The sequence below is a fragment of the Mus caroli genome, unplaced genomic scaffold, assembly GCF_978045245.1.
Source record: "Mus caroli unplaced genomic scaffold, Mus_caroli_1 scaffold_11, whole genome shotgun sequence".
NCBI lineage: Eukaryota > Metazoa > Chordata > Mammalia > Rodentia > Muridae > Mus > Mus caroli.
In genome coordinates, this window is record NW_028227266.1 from 119,392,320 (window position 1) to 119,416,021 (window position 23,702).

The window sequence follows — 23,702 nt, forward strand, 5'->3', positions numbered from 1 at the left end:
TGTTTAGAACAAATATAGGGGACACAGGAGGAGAACACACTCATAAGCCGTGATAAAGAATGAATGGGTAACCCGTTTTGCAGACCCCAGCAGCAGGTGGAGGCAGCCACAAAAAGGAGATGGCCAACTTCTATGAGGAGTAGGGGTACAATTAGGGATTCAGTCCCCATTTGTGTGTGTTTGTTCAGCAAATAATCAGTGGGCTGATCTAGGAGCTGTGATGCATTGTGGGTAAAGAGAACTGCTTCTGGTCAGTGGACTTACCTTCTGATGGAGATCTCTGATACCCAGGCACACACTGGCATGTTTCCGTGTTGAATTGAGATGAGGACAATTGGACAGGAAGTCGTTAGGGTGGGAGATGGACATCTGGGAACCTCTGGCCAAGTGGGTAGAACTAGCCAGGGATGAGGAAAGATTGGGCAAAGATACTCAGGAAGGGTTGGGTTGAAAAGTAACAAGGTCACCCAGGCTGCCTGGCCAGCTCCTTACCCAGTGAATACAGACGGTGATTTTTTAGTATCCCTGGCCTTCTGCATATACTTTGGTGGTAGTCTGGCTACTGTGAGCAATGTGCAAATCTTAGCAAACAATCACTGGTGACTGAGAGCAGCCATCATACACAAGCAAAACAGATCAACAGTCACCTACTAGGCCAGGGAAGAAATTCCTGCCTGCTCTACACCTGTCAGGGACAGCTGGGTCAAGAGTAACAGCCCCAGCATTGGCCTCCTCCATCACTCTGGCCATGCCCTGATGTTCCTCCATGGGGTATTGTAAATCAAGCAATGCTGGACACAGCCCAGGAAGCACGGGTGTCTGGATTTGATCCCTTAGTTCCCACACAAAAAAGCCAGACATGGTGGCACATCCTTCTCAACCCAGCACTGGGGAAGTGGACACAAGCAGATCTCGGAGGGTCACTGGCCAGACAGCACAGCCTGCCTGTCACTTTCAGGGCAGCAAGAGACCCTGTACAAAGAAGATGCTGGGGGCTGGAGAGGTGGCCCTGGGTTGAAAATGATCTGTTCTGCTTTGCCAAGGGCCTGAGTTTGCTTCTCAACACCCACATTTGGTGGCTCACAAGTGCCTGCAACTCAAACTCCAGGGAATCTGATGCCCTCTTGTGGGTTCCACAGGCACCTGAACTTACACACACACACACACACACACACACACACACACACACACTTAAAAATAAATCTTTTTAAGAAGCTGGGCATGGTGGTGCATGCCTTTAATCCCAGCACTTGGGAGGCAGAGGCAGGCAGATTTCAGAGTTCGAGGCCAGCCTGGTCTACAGAGTGAGTTTCAGGACAGCCAGGGCTACACAGAGAAACCCTGTCTCTCAAAAAAACCAAAAAACAACAACAACAACAACAAAGAAAGAACAAACTGGATAGTTCTTGAGGAATTCCAGCTATAAGGTTTTCCTCTGGCCTACACACACACACACATACACACAGGTACACACATGTGCACATACATGCATCCCTCAGTCCTTCCAAGAGGTCAGCTCTCCTCTGATCTCTGATATGTGTGTTGTATCTGTTTAGTACATATGCTAATTTATTAAGATTATGCCCCAACTTCTTCACACAGTTCTGTACCCCATCTTTCACAAAGTCACTCTTCAGAGGCGCGAGTGAGTCTGTTGGAGAGTGCATTTGGTGGGTTTTGGAGGTGCCACCAAGGGCCTTCTGTTCATGAGAACTGAAACAACTTGGACTATTCTCCTTGCAGATTTCTGTCAGCTCTTTGTGGGGACATATGGAGTGTCTTTTCTTACCTTTAAAAAAGAGACGAATCTGTGAAATTCAGGCATTTGGGGACCAGTTTCCTTGCTTGTTGCTCTGTTAATTGGAAGCATCTGTAGTTTGGGACAGAAAGCAATGGGCAGACCATGGGTCTGGGTTCTGCTATGCTGTATATTCTTTCTTGATCTGTTGAGCGTGTGCCACCCAGTCCTGGTGGGCTCAGATCAGGAGTGCATCCGTGGGTGGCTCTCAGCTGGGTTGTGTGGCTTGGCCTCATCCTGGCATGTTGGATGAAGGCTGCAGGCTGGACATGTTTACTAAACTGTTCTGAATTCTGACTCATGTGGAAACCAAGTCCCTTTTTCCTCTTAGAAATATTGGTGGCAAAAGATGAAAGTGCATTCTCTCTCTCTCTCCTCTCTCTCTCTCTCTCTCTCTCTCTCTCTCTCTCTCTCTCTCTCTCTCTCTCTGTGTGTGTGTGTGTGTGTGTGTGTGTGTGTGTGTGTGTGTGTGTGTATCCCAGAGGACAGCCTCAAGTGCCTTCAGTTCCTAACTTCAGTTCCTAACTACCCAGTTTTTGGTTTTTTTCAAACAGAGCCTCACACTGGCCTGGCCCCTTAGTTCATTAGTTGACCACCTGCACATGTTTTGCCTCTTCCTTGTCTGGTGCCATGACCATCACATTTGATCCATCTTACAATTCATGCCTAGAGGAATGTAGATGACCTTAATGAAGCACCCTCTCTGGGCACTTAAATCCTGCTTTGTTGTCTCGTTCAGTCCATTGCTCCAGAGTCCGGTACAACAGAAACTAAAGAAGTCTTTAGCTTTTTATTTCTGCTGAACATGGGGTTCCCTGCCAGCCACCTCTCTATCTCCCCATCAATAATCCTATGCAGTGCTCACTATAACTTCACACCAAACTTTTGGAGGGTCATCTTGACTGTTACACCAGGCAAAGACAGGCTATTCACACAAGGAGCAAACTTAGCTGTGGAAGTCCTCTGGTGGATCTGGCTGAGCCAGTGAGTGACCAGGGCATCAGGTCAGGTGTCCTGCTCCTCTCACTAAGGAGAGCGCATTAAGTCCTGTGAGCTCAACTTTCCCACCCCCACCCCAGGCCCCGGTAAACAGGCCACTTCTAGGTGATCCACAGAGAAGTTGTACAAAGATTCCAGTTTGCACTCCCCAATGGCCATTAACTGGGACTCCAAACAGCAGAAAACTTCTAGGGTTGGTTTTTGGTTGTTTGGTTGTTTGGTTTTGCGTTTAAGAATGTAAAAGTTTTCAGTGAAATTCTACAATTTTTATGTATAAAACAGAAATCAAAACATACATGGTCTATTGAAAGGAAAACGTCCTACAGTGTATAAAAATATCTAATCTCCCAACTCACTGACAGATGTATCAGACTATGAATGACAGCAGGTACTCTGTCAAAATTTACCATTTGCTAGAGACCATCACCTACACATATGGATAACATGTGATTCTATATAAGATTAAAAAACTCTGATCTTATTACTGTTGGTTTGGGTGTGATGTGGGCCATTTTTCTTTGGGTGTGGTCCAGGCCCTTACGCCTTTGACCTGGCAAGTGAAATGTGAGACTTCTCCCTCACACCTCAGAGGAAACCCACCTCAGATTGCGTGACAAGTCCGTCTACCCTCGAGGACTAGGACAGAGTGTGTGTGACAGGCTGTAAGGGTGGGGTCAAGGCAGGCCATGAAGTCAAGTATTGCTCCGTTTCATTCCTAGCCTCAACCCTTCACTCATTTCTGAACCCTGCCATCTTTGTTGAAGGGAGGGTGTTGCCTGAAGCCTCCTCCAATGAGACAGAACCAGAAGTAGAAGCCACTCCCAGGAGCTATAGGGCTGGAGGATTGCTCAGTGGTTAAAACCCTTGCCACAGGATCAGCAAGTGTGAGGCCTGGGGTTTGAGTCCCCAAAGCCCATGTACATGCCCATGGACAGCTCTCAGAAGCTGGAGACGAGGAATCTCCAGAGCAATGGAGGCAGTGAGACTACTACTGTCGGAAAGCTCGGGGTGCGACTGGGAGACCCCGCCTCAGTGCATAAGGTGGAAAGCAAGTGATGAGGAAAGATTCCAGTGTCAACCCTGGGGTTCTGCACACCTGTACACACACGTGCACCCACAGACATGCACACCTTAAACATACACTTGAAAATAAGCAGAAAAGAATGTTTATAGAAAGTAGTTGGCTTCCTCAATGATCTGTCAGTGGACCAGCCCTAGCTGCAAGGGAGGCTAGCATATGTTGCTTCCTGTTTAGAGAGGAAAACAAAGGCTAGCTTGATCCATGTGAGCTAGCACACAGTGCCTGCTCAGAAGAGTCCGTTGCCAGTACCCTCATGTGTGTATGACAGAGTAAGTTCTAGAACCGAGGAGCAGCCTGGCTAAGGTCCCATCATAGACAAAGCTAGAGTCTCAGCAGGTCTCCTAACTCCTCATACAGAAAGCCACCCTCAGGACCACACTGCAGATGTCATTTCACACGTAGATGTGGTGTGAACAAAGTGATACTGAGAAAATAAAATATCATCTAGGAAATAAAGTGATTGATAATAAACACAGAACACAGAGAGCTCATCCTCAGGTTCTGCTTCCTCCATCCACCCCTCTGACCTGGAGTCACTCACTGAGTCACCAGACTGAATCCAAGTCACATCAGCCCTCCTCTGGGTTCCCTGCTACTGTGTGCTAGTATTGTTATTTTTAGATTCATTCTATTTAGTGAGTATGAATGTTTTCAGAAGAGAGCTGAAATTTTGCAGGTGGTTGTGAGCCGTTATATGGTTGCTGGACATTGAACCCGGGTCCTCTGTCAGAGCAGTCAGTGTTCTTAACAACTAAGGTATCTCTTCAGCTCCCTGTGTAGATTTCTTTTATGTCCCACTCTTTCAGCAGATGTGTGTGTGTATGTGTGTGTGAGTATGTATGTGTATGGTGTGCATGTGAGAGTGAGTGCATGATATGTGTGTGAGAGAGTGTGTGAGTATATTGGAATGTGTGGTGTGTTGTGTGTGTGTGTATAATGTGTGTGGTGTGTGAGTGAATTAATGGATGTGAGTGAGTGTGTGTGATGTTTGTGTTTGTAGTGTGTGTGGTGTGTGTTTTGTATGAGTGTGTGTGAATGAGTGTGTGAGTGTATGTGGTATATATTGTATGTGTGTGGTGTGAGTGTATGTAGTATGTATTGTATGTGTGTGATGTAAGTGTGTGTGGTGTGTGTGTTTGTGGTGTGTGAGTGTGTGTGGTGTGTTCAGTGAATGTGTGTGTGGTGTGTGTGTAGTATGAGTATGTGTGAATGAGTGTGTGAGTGTATGTGGAATGTATTGTATGTGTGTGGTGTGTATGTGGGTGTGAGTATGTGTGGTGTGTGTGAATGTGTGTGTGAGTGTGTGTGGTATGTGTGAATGTGTGTGAGTGTGTGTGGTGTGTGTGTGGTATGTGAGTGTGGATGGTGTGTGTGTCTGTGGTGTGCGAGTGTGGGTGGTGTGTGTGAAGATGTGTGTGTGATACATGTGTATGTGATTACAGAGCTGACCTCGTGATGGTGCCAGGACACTGTAGGATTTCCTTGTCCTTGTTAATGTGCTGTTCTTGTCTTCTGTCCCCCTCTGTCATTGGGCCAAACAGAAGTGTTCTGCTGTTTCTCTCTGCAACATCTCCACAGAAGTCCTGAAGGTCATCAATGCTACCGAGGAGTTGATCGCAGAGTCTGCAGGGCCCTGGGAGATCCCCCCAGTCTCCGCTGACAGAGAAAACGGGATGTTTCCTCTTGGGACAGACCAAGTGAGACTGGACAAGCAGCTGACGTCCTTGGAAGAAAACGTAAGAGGGTGTGAATGTGCCCAGTCGAGAGTGAGCGTATGTGAAGGAGAAAGAGAACTGTAGCTGATCCCAAATCATGCAAGGACAGACACCATCACCACCAACGACATGCCTGGTGTATTCTCGGGAAAGGGCTGAGGCAGGGCTGCCCGAAGCAAGGGTCAAATCAGGAGTTGATGGAGTAAGGAGATTGAGAAGGAAATGAGGAAGGGAGCGAAGCCCAGAGGACACCATCTGCTTTTCTGTTATCAATTCCCTAGTCGTGAAACTTCATTTCAGTGTGGCCCCAAGGGTGCCTTTCTATATGAAGAGTTAGGAGACCCACTGAGACTCCAGCTTTGCCTAGTTACAGACAGTGGCCAGGCCACGTCTTCTCTCTCAAGGAAGATGGTACAGGGATGGCGTAGGGAAGGGAAGAAGCCAAGAATGACTTTGATCTCAGAGTAGCTTCATCCTGATGCTGCAGAGACCTCACAGGTGAACATAGCATCTTGGACCTGGACGTCTCTACAGCCAGCAAACACTTCAATCCTACTGTGTGCAAGTTGAATGTCCTGAGATATAGGGAATCAGTGCCTCGTGAGGCTTTGGGGATAGGGAGGGTGTTAAAGAAGAAAAATCAGGGAGTGAGGAGCTGGGTCAGAGGTTGAAGTACACACAAGTGTGAAGATCCCTAGATCCCTAGAAACCCACAATTAATGCCAGGCAGATGCAGAGGTGTGTGCATAATTCCAACCTGTAATTCAGAAGCAGGGGGTGGGGGTCCCCAGAGTGAGCTGCATGGTTAAACTAGCTGCCAAGCTAGCTGCCAAACTAGCTGTCTTGACTAGTTCTGGCTTTGGCTGAGCACTCTGCCTTAGTAAATAAGGTGGGAGAAGAGTCATGGAGAGATGGTTCCTGATACCAACCTTGGGCTTGCACTTACATGAGCATTCACATGCAAAGCACCTGTGCCTGCTCATGCACACAGACAGACAGACAGACAGACAGACAGAGATAAAGTAAAGAATGTTCAGTGGTGTGTGCTACAGAGAGCCAGGCTTTCTTCAGGACTGTTGTGATTGGTAGGCACAGAGTCCTCGGCAGTGGGGTCTTGTACTGGGAAAGAGATTGAGGTTGGCCCCTGGTATGACCCGGGTTGGGGAGTTGATAGCTGAGAAGCAGAGACGGGGTGAAGAGATAGAAGATTGCCCAACTGACCTTAAGGGGTCAGATCAAACAATCCTAACCAGATTCCTGCTGAAGATCGGCCAGGGTGGTGCAGCCATCATTTGCGGACAAGTAGGGACAGAAACATAATAAGCTATGGGTGGTCCTCTATCAGGGATGGGGCTCTGGTCAGGGTGACTGGGCAAGATTGCATTAGATAATTCTTTATCTCAAAGCTTCATGAGATAAAGGAAGCTTCTTTATCTCAAAGCTTCCCAGGAGACGATGGTTTTGCTCGCACTAAAGTTTAGGCAAGCAGGAATCTTTGTTGAGGGGGAGTACGTAGAAAACAAGATTGACCCAGTAGACAGCCATAGAGTCTTTCCACTGCTGGGAAGAGGGTAGCTGATAAAAGGACTCGGTTCCAGGCTGGGGGATAGCTCAGTGGGTAAAGTGTTTGCCTTGCAACCACAAAGGCCTGAGTTCCAGAATTCACGTAGAAAAGCCAGACATGGTGGACTGTGCTTGTCATCCAGGCCGGGGAAGCAGAGACCTGGAGCTTTCTAGTTAGTAAGCCTCACTGGGTAAGTTCCAGGTCAGAGACCCGGTCTCAAAATGCACTGCAGATGGTACCTGAGGAGCAACACCCCTGGGTGCCCTCTTGCATGCAATAACACACACACACACACACACTCACACACGCACACTCACAGACACAATGACAGTGGTCAGTTCTCTCTCCTTGTATTTAGAACATACCTGTCTGCCAAAACCATATTGAAACTGAGGCCTTGTGTGCACTTCCATGCCATAGGATGATTGTGTGGTTATTTTATAAGGGTAGGGGTGGGGTCATTAATATTTTCATTTCAAGACACACCCACTTACCTACTGATGCAGGATATCAGAAACCCCAGTGCAGACATGTGGCTGGGTCTGCAGCCAATTGCTCCCCTCTTCAATGCTGCTCTAGCCCTGTCCCATTCTCCAGAAGAATGCCTGGGAATGCCTGCCTCCCCTCCCCCACCTCAAGCTTTTCACCTCTACCTCAGAAGAGAGGACACCATGCGCCTCTGAATTTGGTAAAGCGTTGAGTAAGAGTGGAAAAGGTTTTTTTTTCACCTCAGCTTTCCAATCCAACAGATCATAGAGCCCTGGGCAGCAGGGCTCCCCCTGATGTGCCCAGGATGGAATGCAGCTGAGCAACAGGAAAAGGCAGGGCTGCCTCTGAGAGCAGCCCTGGCTGCAGCTGGTTTAATTAAATCAAGGCTTTTGTTGGTCTGCAGTGTAAAAAGTGAATTTCACCCTTTATCTCCCCCGCCCCATCCCCCGCTGGCCTTTGTGCTGGGGACCAAACCCTTCCCATCTTCTCTTTCCTTCTCAGTATGGCTGCTGTGAGCCAGGACTCTCAGATAAACGAGAACATTCTATTTTGAATACTCACCCTTGGAAATACTTCTGAGGCTGTGGGGGCTACACCAGACAGAACAAAGAAACCTTTTCATAAATAGCTTGTTAACTTAGTTAGAGGCGAGCCCGGGAAATTGAGAGGCTCACAGTCTCCATTGCGTTAGCTCTGTAAGATCAGCTGTTGTCTCCCCTAAAGTCTAGCTCACTCTGGACTCCTCTCACCCTCCCCAGCTGCACACACTGAAAGTTCAGTTCCTTGGGCAGAAAAAAAACCTGGGTCTCTCAGATTTCAAATTCCTCTGAGAAGAGTCCAGCTATGTCTACTGGGGTCTAGCAGGGAGCGGAGAGATTTGTAAAGAAACTTTTAACTAAGGTATGGGCAAAGTTAAGAATTACCAGAGGGCTGAGAGAGTAGGACGGAGAAGAAGGCTGTACCATCCCTAGGTGGCACAAGCAGAGCTGAGGAGGCTGGAGCCTGGGAGAGTGCCTCACCAGTGGAAGCTCGATGCGGTCATCGGAGAGTGGGCTTCCAGCACAACTCTGATGCTGTCTTGCCTTTAACCTTGTGCTGGTGTGTCCAACTGGCCAAGGAGGCATGGTCATGAAAGTCATAAAGATCAGTGTCTTCATCTCATTTCCTAACTTGAGGGAGAAAGGGCTGACTCTACTCACAGTTCCAGGGAGTGGCTCACCACTGTGGGGAAGTCATGGTGCAGGAATCTGAAGTAGCCTGTCATGTTTTATCCACGGTCAAGAGCAGTGAATAAATGCACCCATGCTGGTGCTCAGCTGTACAGTCTGCCTAGGGAGTGGTGCCACCCATGGTAGGCAGGTCTTCCTACTGATCAAGATAATCCCCACAAACCAACCTGATCTAGACAACCCCTCATGGAGACTCCCTTCCCAAGTCATTCTAGATTGTATCATGTTGACAATTAAAACCAACCACCAGGGCCTGGACAGAGGACTCGGTAATTAAAAGCACTGGCTGTTCTTCCTGAGGACCTGAGTTCTATTCCCAGCAACCATATGACAATTCACTACTTCCTATAAGCTCAGTTTCAAGGAATCTGACTCCCTCTTCTGCCCTCCAAAAGTACTGCATATACATAGTGCACTTACATGTATGCAAGCAAAACATATATATACATAATATAAAAACAAATCTTTTTTAAAAACCCATGAATCATCACATGAAGTCGGGTAAACAGGAGACATCAGGGCAGTGAAGGATGATAGAGACAGACCCAAAAGGATCAGCAGAGAGCAGGAAGCACAGCCGTTCTCACACTATAGTGTGAACAACAGGGTCTCACACTATAGTATGAACAACAAGATGAGCCATCTCAGGATTTACTCAGGGAAGTAAGAGGAAAAGATGACTAAGGGAGGAGTCTGGGCCCTGTCCCCTCCTATGCCCACCTGAGGACCTGTCTCATCTATTTTTGCTCTAAGACAATGTCAACTTGTGCTAACGTATGATTACACACACTCACCCACACCCATTCACACTCATACACACACTCACACACTCGCTCTCATACACATACTCTCACATACCTTTTCTCTCATACACACAATACTCTCTAACACACACTCTCACTCTCCTACACACATACTATCTCTTGCTCTCACACACATACACACACATATACTCTTACACACTCAGACTCTTTCATACACACGCACATACTCTCACACAGACACTCAACATATATTCTCTCATATACACATATACTCTCTCACACACGGTCATACACATATTCTCTCACACCCACACCCACACTCTTTCATGCACACATACTCACACACATACTCTCACACATTCTCCCTCATACACATAATACTCTCTAACACACACTCTCTCATACACACACACATTTTCTCTCATATACACAATATTCTCTCACATACACACACTCATACACACATATACTCTCTCCCTCTCACACACATACACACGTACTCTCACATACATACTCTCACACTCACACACATTCTCTCTCATATACACAATACTCTCACATATACTCACACTCATATACACTCTCTTACACACATACATACATACATACTCTCTCACACACACACACACATTTTCCCTCATATACACAGTACTCTCTAACACATGCTCACACACTCTCACACACACACACTCACACACATTCTCTCTCATACACACAGTACTCTCACACACACACACATATACTCTCACACACACTCACAGACTCACATACACTCTTTCATATATGCACACACACACACACTCACACACACTTTCCAATTTTCTTTTAGCTTCGGTTCTTGTTGCCTGTGTTCTTTACAACCAGTTGCCGGCCGCAGGCACACTGGGGATGCCTGTCCACAGGATGGAGCAGAGGACATCAGTCCTTCCCAAGATTCTCTTGCTGCCCCAAAGCTCCAAAAGGGAGGTGGCCCCAAAACTCATGGCAGTAGCCATGGTCACTTAAGTAGCTATCTGCCCTTTGTGAGCAAGGGAAAAAATACTACCATCGACTGGGCCACAAAGGTATATTTTATGGACGCTGCAATCCAACAAGATGCTAAAGGGTCCACTCTATCCTGAACATTTGTTCTTTTTGTAAAAATTTATATCCATGCCTAAGAGACCCCTAGACATGGGGCTTGTATGGTAGTGGGGCTGGGGTGACAGTGGAGCTAGGGTGGCAATGAGGCTGGGGTAGTGTGGCTGAGGTGACATTGGGATCTGGGGTGGCAGCTCAGTAGGATAAATGTTAATCCCACTGAATTAGAGTAAAGCCCACCACCCAAATTAACCAAATTTATAGAAGGTTTTATTGGATGTGCAAAATGTAGCTGGTCTGGCAGCTACCTGTCCCTAAGCTCAACTTGAGAGGTCAGTCCTGAGCATAGGGGCGGTGAGGTTGAGAGTCCTCAGACTTCAAATCTAGGGACTTTCCAAGGGTTTGGGGATTTGGGGTTATGTGTATGTGGGAAGATTACTGAACATCTCGAATGTACTTGGCAGAACATCTTATCTTGTTGGGGTGGCGGTCAGGATATAGTCAGAGTAGTGGGTGTGGAACATGTCAAACTCCAGAAAATGGGTCAAGACATGGCCAGCCAAGTTTTACAGAAAATAGGAATGAACTTATTTTGACCTTATAACAAGATGCCTCTAGTCTTAAAATGGAGTCCAGCTGGTCCATTCTAAGTGCATGCATGGGAACCCGAGGACCTGAATTCCATCTCCAGTACTGTGAGGCAGAGACAGGCATGCCTGGAGTCCACTGGCCAGCTGTTCTACCCAATGAGAGTCACTGTCTCAACAATCAAGATGAGCAGAGACTGGGAAATCGTAGCAAGATTATTCTCTTACCTACTCATATAAACAGACATGTAGACATGTGCTCTCTCTCTCTCTCTCTCTCTCTCTCTCTCACACACACACACACACACACACACACACACACATACACACACACATCCTAGAATCTTGCAGTAAAAAGATCTAGGCAGTGCTCTTTGTCCCGGGACTTCAACTACAGAGTCCTTCCTTAATTAACACCTGTCCCCATCTCTCAGCCCCTCTGAGGGACTCGCTGAACTGGCAGGCAGTTGGGGGAGGGAGGTCACAGGCAGCAGTGGCCAGTTTGAACTGGACACAGATAATGCAAAGTAACCATTGTTTTTACACAATGCTGGCCTTTGCTAAACAAGCAATCCCAGGCAGCTTTGGAGCAGGCTGCTTTTTAGCAGGTTGGAAAAACATTTTATGGAGTGGCATGCTGACTTCCGTTACATCAAGCCTGGACTAAAACACCATCCACCAGTGTATCACAGTATGTATCTGGTCCGAGTGCTGAATTGTGAAACTTGATAATATTCCAACGGAGACTAAGGCTCACAGCACCTCAGGGTAGGGACTTAGAAGTGTAGGACCTACACCGGCTCTCCTCCGCTCTCCACTGCTCATGTCGAGGCTCTGCCTCATCCCAGCTGTGAGACTAGGGAATGACAATGGGTTTTCCCGGGATATAAAATATTCTCATTGTTAGCACAGTGGTTTTGACAGTATCTATCTTTAGAGTCGCCTGAACATTCAAAGAGTTAAGTCATGGGCCAGCAAGAGGGTGGAGTCATGACTCAGTGGGTGAAAAAACTTGCCACCAAGTCTAACAATATGAGTTCAATCCCCTTGGACCCACACGGTGGAAGGAGAAAACTGACTCCTGTAAGCCATCCCCTGACCTACACACACGTCCACGTGCACACACACACACATCCACATGCACACACACATCCACATGCACACACACTCGTGCACACACACTGTGGTGCACACATGTGCACACACCTACCCCACACACAGAAATGAGATTTTAAATGATAAGTCATATGACTTTCCTGCCTTGGTTCTTGGGTCAATAACACATGTCACCACTGCTCCCTCCTCCTGCCCTTCAAGCCCCATCACTTTGGTTGTAGGTTCTTACTTAGCTGCGCTCAGTGACAAACCCCTGTGTCCCCTCCCCACAGAGACAGGAAAACGGAGTTTCAGAAAACACAAAGTAAAACCATGAGCGTCTGACTACTCAGGGCTCTGATCTGTTTCCTATTGCTTTGTCTTGGCTGTGATAAAAACAAATACTTCTTTAAAAAAAAAAAAAAAAAGAAGGAGCATTAACAGATAACAGGGTCTGAAGTATGAGTAATAGTTTGGGGTAGATACAGCCCTGGTAAAAATGAGTGATGGCAGGGACATCGCTGTCACCACCACTTCCAATTTACCCAGTGATGTTTGTCTGTTACTATGCTTAAACAGGCACATTTCATGTAAACGATTCCAAAACTACCCCACCGTGAATATCTCAGTGCTTGGAGGAGAGGAGAGATGTCAGAGGCTGCCTGCCCCCATCCAAGTGTGAAGAGTGGTGATAAGTAGGGGCTCTCAATTCTCCCCTCGTATTGAGTCCAGCTTTCTGGTGTCCCTTCAAAGAACCTGGTCAGTTCCAGTCCACTGGGCTCAGAGCTGTGCTGTCTCTGCAGGTGTACCTGGCAGCGGGCACTGTGTATGGGCTGGAGGGCCAGCTGAGTGAGCTGGAAGACGCTGCCCGCTGCATCCACAGCAGCACAGGCGAGACGGAGCTGGCAGAGCTGGAGGACCAGGTGGCTGCAGCTGCAGCCCAGGTGCACCACGCCGAACTCCAGGTGAGCCCCCTCCTCTCTGTCCAGGTTACAATAGTAGCTCCCACTTCATAGATCCATTTCAAAGTCACTGATGCCTACCAAGGACGGTCATCTCCAGTGCAGTTGCATAGAGATGGCCTTCTATTGCAAAGGACTGGATAAGACCTTTTCTTTATTTAATTAAAAAAAAATATGTGTGTTTTTTCCTGCATGTATGTATGTATATGCACCATATGCATACTTGGTCAGGCAAAATCATTGGATCCCTTAGAAATGAAATTCTGGGTGTCTATGAAGAACTGTGTGGGTACAGGAGTCAAAACTATGGAGAGCAACAAGTGCCCTTAGCCAGCAATCCATCTCTCCAGCCTGCAAACCTCTTCTAAAATAGACAGCTTCCTCCTGTACCAGATCTTAGGTCTATGTCATCAGTCTTGGGCTTACTTTAAGACCTGAGGGCTGAAGAGATGGTTCAACCAGTAAAGTGCTTGCCTCAAACCTGAGGGCCCAAGATTCCAACATCCAGGTAGAAAGCTGGCCACGGTGACAGATACCTGTAATCCTGGTGCTGGAGGGGCGGAAGTTCAGGTATCCCTGGGGTTCACAGGCCAGCGAGTTGACTCAGATCCATGAGCTCTAGGTTCACAGGCCAGCCAGTCGACTCAGCTCCATGAGCTCTAGGTTCAATGAGAGATACTCTCTGAAAACACACAGTGGAGAACAATTGCAATGTCAGCCCCTGGCACCTACAGTACATGTACATACATGTATGTGCATCCTAACGTGTGTGTGTGTGTGTGTGTGTGTGTGTGTGTATACAAACTGTACACATGCACACACATTCATGCTTTATGCTGGTCTCCTTCCATCCATCCCAAGGCCACCTCTTTCATTCTGTGGGTTGCTCCCTGCTATGTCCTTACCAGAGACTCAAAGCTACATGCTGGTCAGGCCACAGCTGTCATAGCCTGAAGGAACAACTCCTGATACTTAACAAAAATGGAGTCAGAGCTGAAGCAAAGGGAGAGCACATCCCACCCTTGCAGAGGGCCTGGGTTGTGAGTCTGGCACCTCAGATTCAGTGCCCTCTTCTGACCTCCATGGGCACTTGCAGACCTGTGCACAAATCTACACAAAGTACACACATTTGTAAACATGAGCAAAAAATCTTTTTAAGGGGGGTAAGGAAAGGAATGAATGGATGGCACACAGTTCTCAAGCCATGCATGAGCAGCAGGACGTAGCTATGACTGTTTCCACTGTATGTTCTCATCTGCCACTTTCTACAGCCGCTTCTTTGTGGCCTTTGTGAAGGTACCCTTGTCTCCTGTGGATTGGAGCTGGCCATAGTGTAAACCATTGACTAACTGGGATCTGTGAGCAGTCTCTCAGGAACCCATGTTGTCTTATTTCCTTTATAAAGCACCCACCAGAGCTAGGCATGGTGGCCCTTGTCTCTAATGTGAGTGTTAAGGATGATTGAGATTGGGAGTTTAAGATCATTGTTGGCTACAGGGCAATTTTAGGGCTAGCTTTGGCTACATGAGATGCTGCTGTCTTAAGATTCATGAATTAATTTGTAAAAAGTGTGAGGTCCTTACATTTCTCTGGATTAAGAAGCAGCAGGAACCCCAGCAATATGGTTCAGCAGATAAAGGCAGGATGCACTTACATGTATGCACACGCCTGGTGTCTCCCCCCAGGAACCCCCTCGTGAAGACAGAAGGAAAGAACCAGAGAAACAATTCCACAAAGTTGTTCTGTGACTTACATGCGTGTGCCATGGTGTGTGCACCACCCCAACGCACACTTTATAAATACATAAATATTAACGAAATAAGTGGCAGGAGTTCAATGCAAATCCCCGATATTGCTACTGTCCTTAACACCTTAAAACTGCATCCTGGCCAGGTCTGAGGAGAGGGTACCATTGGCAAACTACTTGCCTTGCAAACGTGAGGGCCTGATTTCCATCCCCTGATTCCACATTTTAAAAACAGTGGAAAAAAAATAAGCTTGTAATCCCGCTACTACGGAGATAGAGACAGGCTGATCACTGGGGCTTGCCAACCAGCCAATCTAACTAAACTCTCTAGTTCCAAGCCAGTGAGAGAGGCTGTCTCATAGAACAAGCAAGCCAGAGATTGCTCTTAAACTCTTCCCACCCCTGCTTCTGCACCTTGACCAGTTGTGAGTCTCGTATTAACCACTGACCACTACCGACAGGAGCTTCTTTGATGGCAAATGGAAGCTGCATTAAGCTACAAATATAAAAAGATCAGTATTTAGAAGACCATTTGAAGCTGTGTCTATTTAGCAAAATAATGACAGGTCCTTTCCTGGGGCCTGGGGCCTGGGACCTCTGCAACCACGGGTGTTTGGCCAGGTTTACAAAACAGGGCATTATTTCCCTCCCGTGGAGCAGGCCTTAAATCCACTCAGGAAGTAGTTGGTTACACCTGTACCAACCATGCCACTATAACACCAATGTGGGTCTCGCTTTTTGACATTTTTAGTACCCCAGCAGCATTTCCCTAAGGCTCCAGTTCCTTTTCAGAACAAACTAAAACCTTACTCTAGCTCTAATAGAAGACTTCATTAGGACCTAGGTGGCTCTGGACTACCTTCCTTGAAGTGTTCCAGGGCTTTGATTTGTCCCTGTGCGTACACTAATAGGTCTGTTGACATACTCTAGAACTGTAAAACTAGAAATTTAAATGCATGCATTTCCTATGCTTTGCCTCTTCCTTGTAGCGGTGGATAGACCAGTCACTGGTAGGATTTTATGTGAATGAAAGAGCCAGGTGTTGAAGTGCACACCTGTAATCCCAGCACTTAAGAGGTGGAGGCAGGAGAGTCAGGAGTTCAAGGTCCTCCTCAGCTACATAAAAAGTTTCAGGCCGGGCCAGGCGTGGTGGCGCACGCCTTTAATTCCAGCACTTGGGAGGCAGAGGCAGGCGGATTTCTGAGTTCGAGGCCAGCCTGGTCTACAAAGTGAGTTCCAGGACAGCCAGGGCTACACAGAGAAACCTTGTCTCGAAAAACCAAAAAAAAAAAAAAAAAAAAAAAGTTTCAGGCCAGCCTGGTCTACATGAGACCGTGTCTCAAAAAGAAAAACAGAAATGAGTGAATGAATGAATGAGCAGACATGAAAACAGATTCATTCATTCTTTATAGTTTGTAGCATTTTCAACCAGGATTCTTCCTTTCAGTATTTACTGAACTTTTCTTTCTGTTGCATGAAGATCTCTGACATTGAGAGCCGCATTTCAGCCCTGACCATCGCTGGCTTAAACATAGCGCCGTGCGTGCGTCTCACACGAAGACGGGATCAGAAGCAAAGGAGCCAGGTGTGTCTGCCTTTCACGCCCCCGTTAGAATATTGCATGACCTGGAAGGTGCCAAATATCTAGGATCTACAGAACTGTACTGACAGCCGTGTTTCTCTGTAGGTACAAACTATAGACACGTCGAGGCAGCAGAGGAGGAAACTGCCTGCCCCTCCTGTGAAAGGTATGTCACACTTAAAACAGCAAGCTGGGAGCTGGAGGGATGGCTCAGTGGTTAAGAGCACTGACTGCTCTTCCGAAGGTCCTGAGTTCAAATCCCAGCAACCACATGGTGGCTTACAACCATCCTTAATGACATCTGACGCCCTCTCCTGGTGTGTCTGAAGACAGCTACAGTGTACTTACATATAAAATAAATAATAAATAAATCTTTAAAAAAAAAAAACAGCAAGCTGGGGTTGTCGAGAGAACCCGGGCCCTGAGTGTGTGAAAGTGTGAGGGCCGGATCCAGTGTGCCGTCTCCCCGGGGACTGTGCTAATCCATCTTACTTGAGTGTGTGAGAAGGCGTGCATGAGGACGAGTGAGCACATGTGGGTGTGTATAGAACGGATTCTAATATTCTAGCTAGCCCGTATAAAACACACATGCTCCTGTTTGATTAACATGCTGTAAGCCTAGATTGGGTAGGTCTTGAGCTATGCTAACTTACATCCCAGCGGTATATATCACTTGCTACTTTCTGCTTTCTCCTGGCTACAAGCTCATGGGCCCTTTTCATGGTTAGTGTTCTCTCTCTCTCTCTCTCTCTCTCTCTCTCTCTCTCTCTAAGCTCATGGGCCCTTTTCATGGTTAGTGTTCTCTCTCTCTCTCTCTCTCTCTCTCTCTCTCTCTCTCTCTCTCTCTAAGCTCATGGGCCCTTTTCAGGGTTAGTGTTCTCTCTCTCTCTCTCTCTCTCTCTCTCTCTCTCTCTCTCTCTCTCTCTCTCTCTCTCTCTCTTCCTCTTTCTTCTCCCTCCTGGTCCCTACCTGAGACCTGTCACTCAACCCCCAACTCTCGCCTTTTTCTCTCTACTGACCAATCACAAGCTCTAGCCTTTTATTAACCAGTTAACTTTAAACTGGGGAGCAGGGTTTGCGTAGCATCACTCGGTGTATGTGAGGATCAAGGACAGCCAGATAGGTCTTGGGGGCCAGCATTTAGCTTTGGATACACAGCAGCACCAGACCAACCCCCAACAGGCATGAGAAGGTTGGTATATGTCAGTGTGCCTGGGTGAGCAAGTATATGTGTGAAAGTCTGGGAGTCTGATGGTGTGAGTGTGGGCAGGTGAGTTATGTTAATGAGAGTAGTGTATGAAGGTAGTGTGGTGTGCATGTGTGAATGTGAGGCTGGTGTGAGTGTGCATGTGAGGGTGTGAGGCTGGTGTGAGTGCATATGTGAGGGTGTGAGGCTGGTGTGAGTGCATATGTGAGGGTGTGGGGCTCAATGTGCAACTGAGTGTGGGTATGTAAGTGAGTGTGAGATTAGATGTGAGTGATTGCCTGCATTGATATGTCTGTGGCGGAATATATGAAGTGTATGATTTGTACGTGCGTGTGTGTGTGTGTGTGTGTGTGTGTGTGTGTTATGTGATCGTCTAAGTGTATTGTGAAAGTATTATGGGATTTGGGGTTTTTCATGTGTGAATCTGTTGAGTCCGACCAGCGGTTCACATGTCTGGGTTCGAGCCTGGAAGGCATCTTGGAATCTGGAAGAAAAGAGGGAACTAGGCAGTGTGAGAAAGGATGGAACCAAGACATTAGTCTGATCAAAGTTCAATTTTACTATTCGGAGACACAGGATTATGAAGAAGGGGGAGGGGCCCATTCCCGCCAAATCATCCTTGGAGTCCAGTTGCAGGTGACCACGTGTTGGCTCCAGAACAGCTAGGCGGCAGGTAGTAGCAGTGGGAGTGGCAGAACGATAGGGTGGCAGACTCCACCCCGGATGATCTCCTGGTGATAAGAGTCAAACCTGATCAGCCAGATTTCAGGCTGAGGGGGGAGTTTACATGAATCTGTGAGGGTGAATTGTATGGGAGTTTGAGTGTGTAAGAGAATATGAGGTTTAAATGTGTAGGGGATATGGGTGTGCATGTGAGCCTGAGAAGTTTGAGTATGTGCACTTGTGAGTAGATGCATTATGAATGTGTTTGAACATGTGTAAGGTGAATGAGTCCATGAATGTGAGACTGTATGCTTGTGTTTTGTAAATATGTGTGAGTGTGAGTTTGTGAAGCTGTGTTTAATTGTTTATAAGTGAGTGTGTTTCAGTGTGTTGGCCACATGAATGTGAAAATATGTGGGTGTATATCCGGTGTGCGCATGTCGGGTGTAAGGGGTGTTTGTATGTGTGTTTGTGTGTGTGTTTGAGTGTGGGCATGGACTTGGTGTGTAACAATGTGTGAATGAGTGAGGGAATGTGCGTAAGCATGAATATGTTCTTGTGTGTCAGTATATGTTCAAGTTTGTGAGAGTGTGCGTATATGTGTGTAGTGTGTTAATGTATGTGTCCATGTGTTTGAGTGTATGTATGAGTGTGAGGGTACATGCATGATTTGTATGTGAACATGTGTGAGATTGCTTGTGTGTTCATGTGTGTGAGAGTGTGTATGGAGCTAGACTGGTGGCCAGTCACCCCAGCAGCCTCCTGGGTTACAAGCTGTTTTACATGGTACTGGGATCCCACCTTGAGCATGGCAAGCCTTCCTCCCTCCTGAGCCATCTCTCCAGATGTTCTTACGCGTCTCGCCTTGGGTGCCCCCAGAAGCAAACCTTGGCTCACAGATGAGTGTGAGGTAGTTTATGAGGATGTCCAGGACGTGCTGAGGGTAGGGGAGACAGGTCACATTGAGGAAAGCATACATGCCGGGTCGGGATGCTTCAATTATTGAACTTCTTCTTTGGAAAAATGAGGGCAAACCCTCCTGACTGAGCATCTTGCTGGGACCTCGTTCTTATTCTTTGTTTCCTTTTTAGCTGAAAAAATGGAAGCATCTTCCGTGACCCCCATTAAGACATTCAACCGCAACTTCCTTCTCCAAGGCTCCTCCACAAACAGGCCCACAGCAAGTACCGGTGACATCAAGGACTTGATGGTAAGAATCTCTGTGCCCATTATGTTACATGATGGTCCAGTCCTCGCCCCCCACCCCCCACCCCTGTGACCCCATCCTGCAGGCTTTTCTTCCTTCCTTCTACCTCAGCAGAGCCCCAAGAGGCAACCTTCCTCTCTGGTCTCCTGACCTGCCTTAGACTTTGGAGGGTGTGTGCCGCACTGTGTGGCATTGCTGACCTCTTTAGCCTTAGTCTGCCATCTCATCTGCACCTCTATGTAGCGCTTTTAGGAACCAGCTGTAATTGGAGAGAAAGGAAAGAGTGCCAGGTCTCGTGGATGTGTAAGGGCTTTTACTCTGGAATGATCCATCTGTGCTTGTAAGTTTCCGTTAGCCACGAATGCCTTTTCCTAAGCAGAGCAGCAGCTGCCCCTAAATGTGACAAGGGACCTGGCATTTTTGTTAAACCATAACTACCAGCCCAAGGACGGCCCCACTGACAGTGGTCTGGGCCCTCCCCCTCAATCACTACTAAGACAATGCTAAGTGACTAAGTTAGTGTTGAGCAAGCCTGTCATTCCCAGGCTTCGTTCTTCAGTAAACTGAAATGCTCCATCAGCCTTGAAGCCAGGCCTGTGCAACCTGGGCACTAGCCTGCCAGTGCCAGTCCCTAGATCACTTCCTAAGCGGAGGTCAGTGTAGAAAACGTCCAACTTGAAACCTAGATGTGATTACACTTGCTGGTTGGCTCTGTCTTCATTTGTGTGAAAAGAATATTTTTCATTTTTTCAAATTGTACTTTGTCCCATTTCTAGTTAGTATGGGGTCTTGAAAGGGCTTTATAGGGCTTCAAATAGTGACCCGTGCATGGTCTTGCTGCTGTCAGTGGTAAAATCAGGGCTGAAATCCACTCTCCTAAAAGCTGCATTTGTTCTCGTTTTGATTGTGTGAGGGGATACTATTGAACCTTGAGCCACTTATTTTAAAGAAGATTAAACTACACATCTTATGAGGTTTTACCTCTATGTGTTTAACAAAAATGCTCAGTATTATCTTAAAATTTGCAAATGCTACAGTGGTACTGTAAATTCTGACATTTGCCTATATATGAGAGTCACACGGGTTTGGTTTTTTGTTTTAAGTCAGGGTCTTAACTATGTAACTCTGGCTTGGCCTGGAATTTGCTATGTAGACCAGGTTAGCCTCAAATTTGCCTATGTCTCCCAAATACTGGGATTAAGGTTTCTGCCACCATACCTGGCTTTACCCAGTGGATTCCTAAACACCAGAAAACCAGTGCTGTACAAGATGTTAATGTGTGTTCCTTTCAGACTGGAATACAGACCGGGAGATAACAGCTAGTTAGCCTTAATCTGCCTTTATGTGCATTAATCTGTGTTTACGGAAGGGAGCAATGGCCGGAACTCACCTAGGGAGTTTGAGGTCAGTGGTGGGTACATATGTGAGAGTCTCCTAAAAATCAAAAACAGCAAAAGCAGGTGTTCCCTGAGGTAATTCACAATGATCTCTAGCTTCCTCGTTAACTGATGTTATTAGATAGCAGCTTATGACCCTGGTTAGTTTTCTTTATTGTTTCTGTAATATGAGAATCCATTGTACCCTTTAAATTATTGTTACTTAAAATTAATAAACTCCTGAGCCGGGCGTGGTGGCGCACACCTTTAATCCCAGCACTCGGGAGGCAGAGGCAGGCGAATTTCTGAGTTCGAGGCCAGCCTGGTCTACAAAGTGAGTCCCAAGACAGCCAGGGCTACACAGAGAAACCCTGTCTAGAAAAAAAAAACCAAAAAAAAAAAAAGAATAAACTCCAAGTCTAGGAAGAAAAGGAGGAAGGGAGGGAGGGAGGGAGGGAGGGAAGAGGAGAGAGAGAGAGAGAGAGAGAGAGAGAGAGAGAGAGAGAGAGAACAAGCGAGCCCTACAGACTTGCTACAGCAGAATCTCAAGAGGGCTTTCTCCATTGAGGCTCCTTCCTCTCAGAAGACTCTTGCTTGTGTCAAGGTGACATAAAACTGACCAGCACAGAGGTAAAAACCCTTGCTGCACACACCTAACAACCTGGTTTGGTCTCCAGATCCCCACAGTGGAAAGAGAGCAAACTCATGAGAGTCCTCTGACCTCCACTTAGGTAAATACACTCACACATGTACACACACACACACACACCATACACACATGCACATGCTTGCACATTATGCACACACATATGCACACATACCACACACATGCACACACCATATACACTCACATACCATAATACACATGTACACTCACACACACATAATATACACACATACATGTCTGCACACACACACATATGCACATACCATACACACATGTACCATAGATACACTCACACACACACACTCCATGCAGTCATATACCATACACACACATACACATATTTACACACCATGCACACACATGCAAACTCACATACATACCATATACCCACATACAGGTGTTCACACATACACACCATATATACACATAACTCACACACCATACACATACACACCATTCACATACACACCATTTACACACACACCATATGCACATATACACACCATACACACACACACCATATGCACATATACACACCATACACACACACACCATATGCACATATACACACCATACACACACACACCATTCACACACACATCATATACACACATACAGGTGTGCGCGCACACACATACCGTAGATATACACACACTCACATGTACTCACACACCATACACTTACATACACATGCTCACACGTCATATATACATACACACTCCCACACATTCCATATACACACATATATACACTCCCATTCCATACACACACATGCACACTCTCACACACATGCGTATGTGCACACACCATACACCACACATATGCGCATGTGCATACACACTACATATACACACATACATGTGCACATACACATGCATATATCATATATATATGTATATACATATATATACATACACAGTCACACACCATACACACACACACACACACCCCACACCACACCACACCACACAAATTCTTTTAGTTAAATACTCAATTTGTCGATTAATATAAAAACAATTTGCAGCTGAATTATGGTGGCTTACATCTACAGTCTCAACATGAAGAAGGCTGACACAGAGGATTGCTTCAAACTAAAGGCCAGCCAGGTCTGCAAGACACTGTCTCGAAACAGTGCACAGCAATATGTGTGTCGGAATTTCAGAGACCACTCAGCACAGTGCATTAGAAGAGAGATCTGACAGGGCCGTCCACAGTCCATGCCACACTGATGGCAGACTGTGTGTGGAGTGGACAGAGGGACACCCAGACACACCCCGCTGCTGGTGTTGTCACTGTCTACCTTGCCCTTCCTTGTCATTCCACTCCTGGTCCACTCTGAGTGGAAGGGCTCCAGACAAATACATAATGTGGGCTCCAGCATTAGAACCATACATTACTGCCATGAGTGTCACGAGGACCTCAGTCTCTCGTCATTTTTCCTTCACTGGTTGGCTGTGACCCTTGACCTTTCAATGTTTAGCTATCTTGCTAGGTCAGGGAAGAAGTGAGTTATAGATACATGAGATGATTAAATCTATTTCCATAGTAACAGAATGTGCACGGGTCACGAGGGCCCAGGGGACTACTTGGCCCATTGCCGTGACTAAATACCTGCTCAGAAGCAGCAAGAGAGAGCAAGGATTTACCTCGGCTCCATTTCATAGCTGGGGAGGCATGGCGGTGTCCACGGTTCAGGAGTGTCCCCTGCCCATGGCAGGTGGGAGCCTGAGGTGGCTCAGTCACTTTTCAGAGAGTCAGAAAGCAGAGTGAGCACAGGCTAGGCTGAGGAAAAAGGAATCCATCACCCAGACACCCCCAGTGTGACCCACTCCATCCAGCCTTGCAGAGTGCCAGCAGACAGAGAAATGGCGTGTGAACATGGGTGCTTTT

The 23,702-nt window shown here is 46.9% G+C and overlaps 1 protein-coding gene across 2 annotated transcripts in view; it reads left to right on the forward strand.

The window, feature by feature from the left end:
- Myrip (myosin VIIA and Rab interacting protein) overlaps positions 1-23,702 on the forward strand; it is a 169,351-nt gene that overhangs the window by 142,619 nt on the left and 3,030 nt on the right. For both annotated transcript variants that reach the window (XM_021172036.3, XM_029482017.2), the window contains 5 exons: positions 5,420-5,614; positions 13,205-13,366; positions 16,591-16,695; positions 16,798-16,858; positions 19,654-19,772. In XM_021172036.3, coding sequence (XP_021027695.1) covers positions 5,420-5,614; positions 13,205-13,366; positions 16,591-16,695; positions 16,798-16,858; positions 19,654-19,772 — 642 coding nt within the window. The remainder of the gene's footprint in view (positions 1-5,419; positions 5,615-13,204; positions 13,367-16,590; positions 16,696-16,797; positions 16,859-19,653; positions 19,773-23,702) is intronic.